Source organism: Chrysemys picta, chromosome 5 (genome assembly GCF_011386835.1).
Source record: "Chrysemys picta bellii isolate R12L10 chromosome 5, ASM1138683v2, whole genome shotgun sequence".
NCBI lineage: Eukaryota > Metazoa > Chordata > Testudines > Emydidae > Chrysemys > Chrysemys picta.
The window spans coordinates 9,717,339-9,731,345 of record NC_088795.1 but is presented as its reverse complement, the minus strand read 5'-3'; the positions used below and the strand labels follow the sequence as shown (position 1 = coordinate 9,731,345).

The following is a 14,007-nucleotide window of genomic DNA, read 5'->3' as shown; positions in this document are numbered from 1 at the left end:
TGCTGCAGACCAGCCCTCAGGAACAGGTCTCAAAACCTGTAATGAGTTACAACACATTTCTCAGAAAAAGTTTAATTGAACATAGCTGCTCGGATTGTGCACCTTACCTGGTACTGTGCACGTCTGATAGATAGAAACCCTTCAAAGTACAGAGGAAGAGCAGTAATCCTCTGTCTCTCCTGGAAGATTCGTCGTGGGGCTGGTTCAGGGATTTTCTCAGGCTCAGCCATCCTGCTCCCTCCCTATCCGCTGAATCTTGGCTGTGTTCTTTTCCTCTGTGTATTCTTGTCTGCTTATCTTCAGCCTCTGGCAAAGGAAAGCTCACCCCGGTTTGAGAGAACAAGGTGACGGTACAAAGAGGAAGTCTCGGTAGTTATTTTTAAATAAACAACACACCGCACAGACCCTTGCTCACTGTATAATCCGAAGAGGAACAAGGTTAAATGGATTAAAGGGAACTTTCCTAGCCCGCTATTTGTATGTTTCCATCCTGCAGACCAAGGTTCACAATCACAAATGATAATTATGCCATTTCTTACCAGGATTATCATTACTGGATTTAGTTGGGGGTCTGTCAGAGAAACCTCCCTCTCACAGTTCACAGACTCTGGAATCTTTACAGGTGATCTGCAAAGAAAGAGAGATTGTGCCCGTCTGCTTCTGAAATGTTTGTTTTGGCTTTTTAAAATTCCACTTGGCTTTTTACATTAAGAACGTCTGACAATTGCTTTTGCTGGAGATCTGGTGGAATTCTGACATAAGAGTGATTGAGAGAAGAAGGTATTTTTAGTGAAAACTGCTGTTTTTGTTGTTGATGCATGTGTAACTCAGATTTCTGACAAACACTTGGGGGGAAAACTTTCGTTGTGAAAAATCCATCATCCCCAAAAGTTCAGACAAAGTGTGGGAGAGTTCCCTTTCCCAGGGTGAAATTCTGGCCCTACTGGAGTCAATGGCAAAACTCCTGTTGACTTCAACAGGGCCAGGATTTATCTTCAGGTTTGTGTCCCTTCCAGAAATCCTCAAGAAAGAACAGGGAGAGCAAGACATTGGGATATTTCTATAGGTAACAAACAAGCAAATTCTTTGCATCTGAAGAAGTGAGGTTCTTACCCACGAAAGCTTATGCTCCCAATACTTCTGTTAGTCTTAAAGGTGCCGCAGGACCCTCTGTTGCTTTAAACAAGCAAAAAGTATTTGAAAGCGTGCTGTAGAAAAAGGGAACACATTTCTCCCCCTTATTCTTGTGGGTTACCTTCAGGGCTCCTTTTCTGCTTCCCTGCAATCTTCACACAGATCCAATATATGTGACCTGCTTGCAAAGGAACTTTTAGACTGTGCAATTGCTAGGCAAGAATATCAGAAAATCTGGTACTTCCCAGAACTATGTGAAAGTAAAATATCTATTTTTACTCTGCAAGTAATGACTTCTTGGAAAAGTCCATATTATTAACTTTTTGTAAGAATTTATTAGATGGCAAATTTTTTCCAATTGTGCTACTTTTGGCATGTTTTTGTAGTAAAATGGCAGAACTTGACTCTACTGGGGCAATTCAGCAATGGGGCAAGATATGCACCATTTTTGCGACATTCAGTAGCTAAAGAGGGGCACTTACTATACTCCCAGCCTTGGAAAGCCAGCACAGTCTAAAACCACCATCAGTTCAAAACAGAAATCAACATGTAATAACTGATACATTCTTACTACATTGATGCATTCTTACTACATTGACAGATTACAACATGATTTAGTGAAGGTTTTGACCCCAAAAGATTTTTTTTTCAACTCAGAGGTAGACCCTTGAGATCTAAAGCATTACTATCTAAATAATACTAGACCTGACTGATCACTGTGCTGCAATTTATGTGGGTGTTTGTACATCACGAATGCAAAACGGGTGTAAAATGCTAGTAAATCAGAATGGTAGCATTATACTCACATTGCAGGGACGTGAATGACTATATACATTGTAGGGTGCTGGAGTATCAGTTCCTTTGTTTATTAACTCTTAAGAATGCTTCTTTTTAAAAAAATCACCAGAAACAGCATGTCACATACAGTGTAAAGATTCTCACTCTTTAATCACCACATCTCTGTAACAGGGTGTTACCATATTAAAGTATATCAATGTGTGATGTTTCTCTAAACAGAAGCTTGCTGTGGAAATCTTGTTTTGTCACTGATATTTAAATAACAAGGATTTGTAAACCTCTTAACTATTCCTAAATAAATAATGTTTCTTTTTTTAAATTACTTTTTTGGTTGTATTTTAAAGTGACTGTTTGTTCTCAGTGAGTTGCCTTCTCAGCTCTATAGCAGAGTGTGACAGTTTCCCTTTTGAAGTTTTCATCTTTTTTTTTTTTTTTTTGAACACACAAACTGTAGGATACGTTGTACCCTTTAAGAGGTGGCATTTAGACCTGTTTGAAGCTTCCCTTTCTTTTGAGATGTGTCATTTATGATGAAATGTCATCCATGATACCTTTTCCACTGGGGAAGGTAATTTTCACAACCTGTTTCCAAAAACTTCTTGTGACTTTGTTTTTATAAAACTAAACAAAACAACAACCAGATAAATTCCAGGCACATCTTCAATATTGTTTTATATTTTCATAAAACTTAGATTTTTTCACTTGAGGCATTTGGCTCTAGCGGATCCCCTCAAAACCTCTGTTAAGATGCTAACCTATTCTGCATTGCCCTATGGCCCTTTTACTCCACTCCAGTGGAGAAAAGGTACCATGAAGACAGCAGAGCTTTTTACCAGGGAATATCACTAGCACAGATGTTTCTTGGATGGCACTGAACTGACTATAATGGCTCTCTGCCACTCCCTTTGAACTCCAGTTTAGAAGGAATGCCAGGGCTATCACCACAATGCCATTGAACTCCTGCTATTTTTGGCTGCCGGAAGGACCCCAATGGGCTACTCCAGCCTCAGACAAATGAGAGTATCTCTGAGGCTGAAATCAGAAGACTTCAAAATGTCTTTACTTCTACATTTTTGCAGAATCTAGTGTGTCTCTATGTACATCTACCTATGCAAATCCCATTACAACACTCATTTTTAAGCAAGATGCAATTTTCTGGGACAAGTAAAATGTTTGAGAAATTGCCCTTATCCGAATACTCGATGTGATTGTGTGTCAGTTATGCCAATGGAGAAAGATGGTAGAAACTGCCAGAGTCACAGGGCTGATGTCTGGTTGGTGTTTGTGGTCACAATAGTAATGGACTGTTAGACTGTGAATTTAAAAATAATCCAGGCCTGACCACAAGAGAGGTACCCTAGGAAAGAGAATGTACTCAGCAGCACACAGCTGGAATGGATGAACAGCTGGAGCATGTGGTTTCTGCCATAAGCAGACTATGCAGCTTGTTGCCAAAAAGGGACCAGAATGGTCAAATGACAGAGCTTCCCTGTCCCTCCAATTTCTATGGGACACATTTTCAAAAAGGGCCTCTGATTCTTCAATTTTTAGGTGCTCACCTCTGGCACCAACAGCCTAGATTTTAGCAGAGCTAAGCACCAGCAGCTTCAATGAATCTCCATTTGAGTGAGGGGTGTTCAGCGCTCCTAAAAAGTCAGGCCCTTGTATCCAGAGCTGGGCACCCAGAAAATGAGACACGCATTTTACAGCCCTTAACAAAACAAATAATAATAAAAACATGGGCCTCAAAGCTAGAATAGCACCTGTCCCATGTTAGGCAGCCAATATGCAGGAGTGAGAATCTTGCACAGCGAGTACTGTATCTTTAGAGAATAACAAGGAGTACTTGTGGCACCTTAGAAACTAACAAATTTATTTGGGCATAAGCTTCCGTGGGTTAAAACCTGCTTCATCAGATGCATGCAGTGGAAAATACAGTAGGAAGATGTATATATATATATACACACACACACACAGAGAACATGGAAAAAATGGGTGTTGCCATACCAACTGTACCCACCTTTGTGAACTGCTTTGGGTTCTACAAATGAAAACCAGTCTATTAACCACATTTCTCCAGGGGGCTGACTCAGCACCCCAGAGATTCTACAGCTGGTCTGTAAACCACTGATTGAGGGGGTCAGGCATTGGCTGTGGGTCTAAGACGCCGGGATTCTAGCCTTGGCTCTGCCACATTACTTGCTGCGATCGTTTACTATTTACCACACAGCTCAGAGCGAAGGCATGAGGGGCTGCGAGTTCATGACAGGCTAGCTTAGCGTGGCTGATGCAACAAGAGGGTGAGTGGGGTGTATGTCTAGGAGCTTGCAAAGGGATGGTATATGAATGCACAAGAGCAGGGCGTGGGATAGCACGGTGTGCGAAAGCGGCCAAGTGTGAGTAAAAAGGGGTGGGTGAGAGCAGGCAAGGAAGTGGCATGTGTTTGAAAGGGTGGGCACAGGTCGGAGTGAGGGCTGTGTGGTAGAGGATGGAGTGGGGGAGGCTGGTGTCTGTGTGAGGCAGCGAGGCGTGGCGGGAGGCGACAGCATGCACGGGCAATGGGTGGGTAGGGTAAGTGGGTGGTTCAGGGGTAGGGAAGGGCGGAGGCGTGCGGAGTGGGCACACAATGAAACAAAGCCTGGGTGGGCAAAGGTGCTGAGTGAGTGTGAGGGAGACTGCGTGGGGGGCGAGGTGTGGGGGGCCGGCTGGGGGGGCGAGGTGTGCCCAGGCGGCAGGGCTGGGTGTACAAGGGGGCGAGGCATGTGTGCGCGGGCCGGACAGAATGGGGGTCTGGGGGGCAGATGCGCGCGCGGAGGGCGGCGGGGATAAGCGAGGATGTGACTGGGGGGGCGGGAGCGATGCACGGGGGCGCGCGGACGGCGGGGTACCTGGGGGCGGGGGCGCGCGCGGAGGGCAGCGGGGATAAGCGAGGATGTGCCCGTGGGGCGGAGGGACGCACGGGAGCGCGCGGGGGGCGGGCAGGTGTGCCTGGGGGCGGGGATACGGGCAGGTGTGCCGAGGGGCGGGGCCGGGGGGGGGGCGGGTGTGCGAAGTTGCTCCCTGGCTCTACTCTGACCCCTCCCGCCTAGGGCCGCCGACTCGGTGGGAAACAGGGTCTCGTGCGCAGGCGCGGTCCCCCCCCCGGCAGGCGATGAGGAGGGAACGGCTCTCTCTGACGCACGCCCCCGTTAACCAATGAGCGTTCCCCATCCCCTCCCTCGGCGGGAGCGCGTGCGCAGCGGAGGAGCCCCGAGTTTTCAAATAGCCGGAGCGGAGACGGGCGGCGCGCGCGGGCGCGATCTGGACCGGGAGCGGCGCGGGCCTGAGGGAGCGCTGGCGCCGACATGGCGGAGCCGCTGGTGAGAGAGCGGGGGGAGGGTCTGGGGGTGCCTCGGCCCGAGCCTGGTTACTGCTGGCGGCCCCCCCCCCCCCCCCCCGCCTTGGTCTGGGCTGAGGCTGCTGGGCGGGGGGTGGTTTCCGGGGCAGGATGCCGGGCGGGGTTGGGGAGGTGAATGTGGGGACCCTACCTGGACAGAGTCATTTCTTAGGTGCGTTACGGTAGTGCCCAGGAGCCCCCCGGCGGGTAGCTATTTCTTAGGTGAGTTACGGTAGTGCCCAGGAATCCCACTGGGGGTAATTATTTCTTAGGTGTGTTACGGTAACACCCAGGAGCCCCTCTGGGGGTAGTTATTTCTTAGGTGTATTATGGTAACACCCAGGAGCCCCTCTGGGGGTAGTTATTTCTTAGGTGGGTTACGGTAGCACCCAGGCGCCCCCTCCCAGGGGGTAGATCTTTAGGTGTATTACAATAGCACCCAAGTGCCCCGGTCATAGGCCAGGGCCCCATTGTGCTAGGCACTGTATGGATACAAAGCTTGCCCCCCATGCCCTATGGAGCTGACTGCCTAAGCATACAACAGTGGGCAGAGCCAATCAGATGTAGGTGTTAAGGTGGTGTCAGCTGTCCACTCTACCTGTGGCACAGGCCAGCCCATCTTGCCTGCGGTCTCCTTCCTGTTGCAAGTGGGCTGATGCTGCCCTGTGTGATGGCGGCTGCACGTTGCAAGCCAGGTAGATTTTCCTGGCTTCTTAGGGCTTGTCTACACTACCTGCTGGATCGACGGGCAGCGATCGATCCGGCGGGGGTTGATTTATCGCGTCTTGATAAATCGACCGGTGAGTGCTCTCCCGTCGACTCCGCTACTCCATCAGAACAAGAAGTGCAAGCAGAGTTGATGGGAGAGCGTCAGCTGTTGACTTACCACTGTGAAGACACCACGGTAAGTAGATTTAAGTATGTCAACTTCAGCTGTGCTATTCACTTAGCTGAAGTTACATATCTTAGATTGACCCCGCGCGGTAGTGTAGACAAGCCCTAAGTCTCCTGTGCTGGGGCTTTTTGTCTCACACAAGGGGATGTTTAGGAAGTGCCTATCATCCAGACATTTTAATGTACTTGATAATCTGTTTTCTAGTACTCCCTGCTACAGCAGGATCCTCGTTAAACTCAACAATTCCCAGCAGTTACTGCGCATTAGGGTTATTGGAGAAGTTTTCTTATGTAGTTATAATAGGAAATAACTATGGTAACTGGTATATAATGGCAAATGTTGACTTGTTAATGGTGACCTGCAAAGGGGGGAAAGAAGTCTGTGTTCTTTATGATGCTTCTTTATGATGTACTTATTTTAAATATTAGAAATTCAGGTCTGGAACTATGTAGAAGAACCAGTGGGATTATGACAACACAAAGGACTGAAAGCTCAGCAGTTTAAATTGAATAGATTTTTAATGATGACTTAAAAAAAAACATTCAAAAACATTTATGAGAAAGAAAGTCTTTCCTGAAGTTCCAGAATTCCCAATTCTTTAGTTAAGGTGTGAGAGGTTTTCATACACATTTGAGATTACCAACGAGTTCGCCAGCAATTTCAGGGCAGGTCAGGATTGACATCCTAATATTTCTCAGGCTAAATAAAGAAAACATACGCAAACCTTTTTTTGGCTAAACTAATATTTAGTCCTTTTTTAAGCAAATGATTCATGAAGAAGCAAAAATTGGGATCAACTAAAAAAAAATTTAAATTAAAAAAAATCCGTTGCAGTTCATTTTTAAAGGTGACTTCTGTAGGTCAGTCTGAGTAATCATTCTGAGATGCAGACAAATGCTTTTTACTTAAGAGTTTGTAGATTAATTACCAATAGCTTGTTCTACCATGTGTATTACATATGTGTTTTAAACTTGCTGTCTTACCACAACACTGTTGTTAAGCAGGCTTCCACAATGCAATACATGATTTCCTATCAAACTTAGTTTTACAGTAGTTGGATTTTGTGTGAACTTTGTGCTATTGTGTTTAAAGTTTCTCAGGCAGTTTTCCTCAGCTGTTGGAGAGTCTCATAAATGTTAAATATTCCCGTCTCCATTTTCTGGTAGCAGGTCCTAGACATGGCCTTCTAAGGACTATGAGAAACAGAACTAGCAACAAGTAAAATTTTCTCAAGCAATACCATATCCATAGGCTTGTAACTCTTCAGTCTTCTGCTTCTCATGTGATAACAGGTGGGATCTGCTCCAGATTTTAAAGATGGGTTTGAGTTACCAGTAGCTGTACACTCAGAATCACATTTTGACTGTTTTGTAGTCCACGAAAGCTTATGCTCTAATAAATTTGTTAGTCTCTAAGGTGCCACAAGTACTCCTGTTCATTTTGACTGTTAAGTATCAGAGGGGTAGCCGTGTTAGTCTGAATCTGTAAAAAGCAACAGAGAGTCCTGTGGCACCTTTAAGACTAACAGTAGTATTGGGAGCATAAGCTTTCGTGGGTAAGAACCTCACTTCTTCAGATGCAAGTAATGGAAATTTCCAGAGGCAGGTATAAATCAGTATGGAGATAACGAGGTTAGTTCAATCAGGGAGGGTGAGGTGCTCTGCTAGCAGTTGAGGTGTGAACACCAAGGGAGGAGAAACTGCTTCTGTAGTTGGCTAGCCATTCACAGTCTTTGTTTAATCCTGATCTGATGGTGTCAAATTTGCAAATGAACTGGAGCTCAGCAGTTTCTCTTTGGAGTCTGGTCCTGAAGTTTGTTTGCTGTAAGATGGCTACCTTTACATCCGCTATTGTGTGGCCGGGGAGGTTGAAGTGTTCTCCTACAGGTTTTTGTATATTGCCATTCCTGATATCTGACTTGTGTCCATTTATCCTCTTGCGTAGTGACTGTCCAGTTTGGCCAATGTACATAGCAGAGGGGCATTGCTGGCACATAATGGCATATATAACATTGGTGGACGTACAGGTGAATGAGCCGGTGATGTTGTAGCTGATCTGGTTAGGTCCTGTGATGGTGCTGCTGGTGTAGATATGTGGGCAGAGTTGGCATCGAGGTTTGTTGCATGGGTTGGTTCCTGAGTTAGAGTTGTTATGGTGCGGTGCGTGGTTGCTGGTGAGAATATGCTTAAGGTTGGCGGGTTGTCTGTGGGCGAGGACTGGCCTGCCTCCCAAGGTCTGTGAAAGTGAGGGATCATTGTCCAGGATGGGTTGTAGATCACTGATGATGCGTTGGAGAGGTTTAAGCTGAGGACTGTAGGTGATGGCCAGTGGAGTTCTGTTGGTTTCTTTTTTGGGCTTGTCTTGTAGCAGGAGGTTTCTGGATACACGTCTGGCTCTGTTGATTTGTTTCTCTATTTCCTTGTGTGGGTATCGTAGTTTTGAGAATGCTTGGTGAAGATCTTGTTGGTGTTGGTCTCTGTCTGAGGGGTTGGAGCAGATGTGGTGGTACCTCAGCGCTTGGCTGTAGACGATGGATCGTGTGGTGTGTCCGGGGTGGAAGCTGGAGGCATGAAGGTAGGCGTAGCGGTCGGTGGGTTTTCGGTATAGAGTGGTGTTAACGTGGCCATCGCTTATTTGTACTGTGGTGTCTAGGAAGTGGACCTCCCGTGTAGATTGGTCCAGGCTGAGGTTGATGGGTGGGGTGGAAGCTGTTGAAATCATGGTGGAATTCTTCCAGGGTCTCCTTCCCATGGGTCCAGATGATGAAGATGTCATCAATGTAGCGTAGGTAGAGAAGGGGCGTGAGTGGACGAGAGCTGAGGAAGCGTTGTTCCAGGTCAGCCATAAAAATGTTGTCATATTGTGGGGCCATGCGGGTGCCCATAGCGGTGCCACTGGTCTGGAGGTATATATTGTCACCAAATTTGAAATAATTGTGTGTGAGGATAAAGTCACAGAGCTCAGCAACAAGCTGTGCTATGTCATCATCAGGGATACTGTTCCTGACAGCTTGTATTCCATCTGTGTGGGATGTTTGTGTAGAGAGCCTCTACATCCATGGTGGCTAGGATGGTGTTTTCTGGGAGGTCACCAATGCATTGTAGTTTTCTCAGGAAATCAGTGGTGTCACGGAGATAGCTGGGAGTGCTGGTGGCGTAGGGTCTGAGTAGGGAGTCCACATATCCAGACAGTCCATCAGTGAGAGTGCCAATGCCCGAGATGATGGGGCGTCCAGGATTTCCAGGTTTGTGGATCTTGGGTAGTAGATAGAATAACCCCAGTCGGGGCTCTAAGGGTATGTTGATTTGTTCCTGTGTTAGTGTAGGGAGTGTCCTGAGTAGATGGTGCAGTTTCCTAGTGTATTCCTCAGTGGGATCTGAGGAAAGTGGCCTGTAGAATTTGGTATTGGAGAGTTGTCTGGCAGCCTCCTCCTGGTAGTCAGACCTGTTCATGATGACAACAGCACCTCCTTTATCAGCCTCTTTGATGATAATGTTAGGGTCGTTTCTGAGGCTGTGGATGGCATTGCGTTCTGCACGACTTAGGTTATGAGGCAAGCGATGTTGTTTTTCCACAATTTCTGCCTGTGCACATTGGCGGAAGCATTCTACATATAGGTCCAGACTGTCATTTCGACCCTCAGGAGGAGTCCATGTGGAGTTCTTCTTTCTGCGTTGTTGGTGGGAGGGTATCTGTGTATCAGTGCGCTGTTCAGTGTTATCTTGAAAGTATTCTTTGAGTCGGAGGCAGCGAAAGTAGGCTTCCAGATCACCGCAGAACTGTATCATGTTCGTGGGGGTGCTGGGGCAAAAAGACAGTCCCTGAGATAGGACAGACTCTTCTGCTGGGTTGAGTGTGTAGCTGGATAAATTGACGATATTGCTGGGTGAGTTAGGGGTATCCCTGTTGTGGCCTCATGTGGCAGGTAGGATTTTAGACAGCTTACGGTACTTTTTCCTTTGTAGAGAGGTGAAGTGTGTAATGTAGATCTCCTGTCTTATTTTAGTAAAGTCCATTTGTGTGGAGGGTTGTTTGTTTATGAAAGTCTTCAGGTTGGAGAGCTCTTTCTTGATGTTTTCCTGTTAGCTGTATAGGATGCTGATCAGGTGGTTCCTCAGTTTCTTTGATAGTGTATGGCATAATCTCTCACTGTGGTCTGTGCAGTATGTAGATAGCAATGGATTTTTCACCTTCAGTCCATTTGGTATGATGTCCATCCGTTTGTATTTGGAAAGGAAGATGATATCTGTCTGTATTTGTGCAAGTTTCTTCATGAGGTTGACAGATTTCCATTCCATACGGCTAAATGCAGTGCCTTGCATGGTGTCAAGTATCAGAGGGGTAGCCGTGTTAGTCTGAATCTGTAAAAAGCAACAGAGGGTCCTGTGGCACCTTTAAGACTAACAGAAGTATTGGGAGCATAAGCTTTCGTGGGTAAGAACCTCACTTCTTCAGATGCAAGTAATGGAAATTTCCAGAGGCAGGTATATATCAGTATGGAGATAACGAGGTTATCAGTTATCATAAATCAGTATGGAGATTTTGACTGTTGTATCTCCGCTCCCTCTACATCCTTCCCAACTTGGGGGGGAGGGATAGCTCAGTGGTTTGAGCATTGGCCTGCTAAACCCAGGGTTGTGAGTTCAATCCTTGAGGGGGCCACTTAGGGATCTGCAAAATCAGTACTTGGTCCTGCTAGTGAAGGCAGGGGGCTGGACTCGATGACCTTTCAAGGTCCCTTCCAGTTCTAGGAGATGGGATATCTCCATTAATTTATATTTAATTTATTTAATTTATCTTTCTGACCATGTTCAAGCAATGGAACTCCCTGCTGGATCTGTACGTCTGCTGCTAGTTCCTAGTCTCTGATTTTACCAGATTTTGTTCCATGCATTAGATTAATAGCATTCTAGTCACTCATTCTTATTTGGGAGCTAACTTGTAACTTGTTCTTGATCCATGTGTATATTGGTTTAATTGATCTGGACCTCCATGACTTCTCTGCTACTGCTTTTCTTGACAGTATAGTCCTGGGGGTTCGTTGTTGCCTGGTGTCATAGCCAGCGAATAGGTTTGTGGTCAAGGCTCTGGTCCTGCAGTTGTTTCTCCATTGACATGATCGCTATTTGCTTTGAATCAGCTCTTGTACTGTCATTGGGTTTTGATGCTTGAGGAAGATTGCTTCATGTTAAGTGGTGGCTTTGATGTATTCTTCACCGCAGAGCCCTTTGGATTTGTCTTGATGCGTGGCTGCTCTGGTTAGTGCTTCACAGGATGTCATCCTTGTTCTTGTCTAGCTGGTGGAAGAATGGAAGTTCAGAGGCATTAAAGTGTCCACTGAGTGCAGTTTCGCATTCAGTCATGCCTAGGCATGAGAGCTGTATTCAGTGCCTGGGAGTCGAGTATAGTGTGGCATTGAGTATTGGATGTGCCAGCAGATGTTATCAAGGACCCCATTAGGTTTAGACAGGAATACCTGAAATTCTATCTTAGGTCCTCTGAGACGCTCTGCTAAAAGCTGTCCTGAGGCTGATCTGAACTGTTTTCAAAGTTGTCTACCTCAAAGTACAAACCTGTCGTTTCTCTGCGGAGTGCTTGGGTACTCTGCAGTGGCATTATTTAGGTTGGCATAATCCCAGCAGTGCCATTTTGAAGCTTGTCTTGAAACAGTTTGTATCTTCATACAAGCTAAAAATCTCTCGTTTGAATAGCTTTTTGTGCATTAGCATTGGGGCTTTGCTCCTGTGACAATTTGGGGGATCAGAGTGTGCAATCTATTCTGTTTGATATTGGGGTCTTTTTATATGTATCTATATCAGACTGCAGACTCCATTTGTGATGTGTTTTTTACGTTCTCTATTGTCCTGTTACCTCCATGCTGGACTTAAATTCCAAAGGTTGATGGCAAAGGGCTAACAATAGATGGTCCTTGATTTAAGGGCTTTCCCATTGACATTGAATCATTCTAAAAAATTGGCTGACTACCATCCAGGAGAACTGACTTATCAGAGGAGAGATCACCTATCAATAAAGTGACCTGGTAAGTGTCTGGGATCACCTGAAGAGGCTGATCCAGGACAAAGGGACTTGTGTTAATTTAGATGGAATCAAGGTGTTAACATGACTCTGTAACTGTCTAACATTAAACGTTGAGGGGCCCCTGCTGGTTCTAGGGACTGGGCAATGGGTAACATTGTTGCAGCTCTTAGAAAGGGGGGGCTAGATAGAGGATTTATCAACAGTCTGGTGTGTGGCCAAGAAGAGGCGCTCTACTAAAGCTGTGACAGCTCCAACCTAAGTGCTCCGAGGTAGTGAAATATCCAGTAGCTCTCTAATATACCATTGTTGCTTCACCTTTGATGAAGAAGCTTCTCATCTCAACCAGACTCTGACTACTCTGCCTTAAGCCTCAAAATCTAATGGCATCACAAGAGCTGACTCAATACAAATTGTGCTGAAGACAACACAGAAGAACTGCAGGACCAGAGCCATGACAATATATCTATGTGGTGTTAATTATAAGAATATTCTGGCAATTTTCTTCAGTGGCCTGCATGCCCATCCTAGCCATGTTACAAGTTTAAGGTTAAAAACCCCAAGGACTTATTAGTGGAATAAAGCCATCAAACCCTTTTGTGTGTGTGTGTGTGTGTGTTTGCCTCTCTTACCAAAAGAACCGTGTTGAAATATTGTTTGTAGCCATTGCTTCTTGCTTAAAAAGGACCTAGGTAGGAATGTTCTAGAGCAGGGCGCCAGATTCACTTGGAGGAGAGGGCTGAATTCTGTTTTAATTATGGTATAAATTCAGAACTATGCACTCTCCACAATACATAGTAGAATTCACTGATGCCAGCAGGAGATTTATATAGCTCGAGAGAAGAAGATTATATTTGTTCGGTGCTTTATTGTTGCATTAATCATCAGTGAGAAAATAAGCTCCCCTTTAAACCTGCTGCTATTTGTGCCTTTTGTTTCTATTTCTTCCCCATCCTCATTTCCCCGTTTCTCTCTTCCTTCCCAGTTTGAGAGTCTTCCCTGTTCTTTTCTCTGCAGCAAGTCTTAGTTCCCAGCCCAATGAGCATCACTCCCCTCCCCTTCTCCATTCCATCCACTAAATGCTGCTGGGGGAATTCTGTGCAAAATTAAAAATTCTGCACACACTATTTTAATTCCGCATACAATTCTTTCGGTAATTTTCAAAATAATTGCCAGCAAGAATGTCTAACAATACAGACAACAAAAAGGATTCAGGAAATGTTTTATGACAAATTACTAGGCATATTAATACAGAACTCTGAGTAATAAGTCATTTAAACTACAGTACAGAACTGTATTTCCTGCACCCCTCAGAAGCAGTGCAAAGGCTTGGGGGAGTCCGGGGTAACGGAGGAGCTGAGGGAGAGGGAAGTAATTGGTGGGAAGGAGCCTGGGTATAAACTTGAAGGGTTGTTGGATATGGGTGGAAAAAGTATGGAGCAGGTTTTTTGGGAGGGCCTGGAGGAATTATTAGGGAGTGTCCCCATGCAGACCCTGGCTGACCCCTAGCCTCTCCCTTCAGTCAGGCACATCTGCCCCGTCTCCATGTGTCTCTGTGCCACTACTCAGCCATCCTCCTTTCCCCCTGTATCTCTGCACCCCCTCCCCCTCTGCCCAGGTGTCCCTTCCCCCCCTCAGCCAGTCCCCATCCTATATCTCCATGTGTCCCTGCATCCCCTGTCTCCATGTGTGTCTGTGCCCCCACACAGCCTTCCGCCTGTAGCTCTGCACCTCCCTCCCCCCTATGGCCCTGCACCTCCATTCCTAT

At 45.9% G+C, this 14,007-nt stretch overlaps 2 protein-coding genes across 5 annotated transcripts in view; one reads left to right on the top strand and one right to left on the bottom strand.

Moving 5' to 3' along the window:
- Positions 1-627, bottom strand: part of STAP1 (signal transducing adaptor family member 1) — a 30,981-nt gene extending 30,354 nt beyond the window's left edge. Inside the window, exon 1 of one of the 2 annotated variants that reach the window (XM_065595863.1) lies at positions 108-627. In XM_065595863.1, the coding sequence (XP_065451935.1) occupies positions 108-230 (123 nt within the window). In that variant the 5' untranslated portion in view covers positions 231-627. The remainder of the gene's footprint in view (positions 1-107) is intronic. The other variant, XM_065595864.1, reaches the window with a different exon arrangement.
- CENPC (centromere protein C) overlaps positions 1-14,007 on the top strand; it is an 80,834-nt gene that overhangs the window by 14,336 nt on the left and 52,491 nt on the right. Inside the window, exon 1 of one of the 3 annotated variants that reach the window (XM_065595860.1) lies at positions 5,021-5,291. The exons of the other annotated variants lie outside the window; for them this stretch is intronic. Coding sequence (XP_065451932.1) covers positions 5,277-5,291 — 15 coding nt within the window. The 5' untranslated portion in view covers positions 5,021-5,276. Of the gene's footprint in view, positions 1-5,020; positions 5,292-14,007 lie in introns of those variants that run through there. 3 annotated transcript variants of the gene reach the window in all.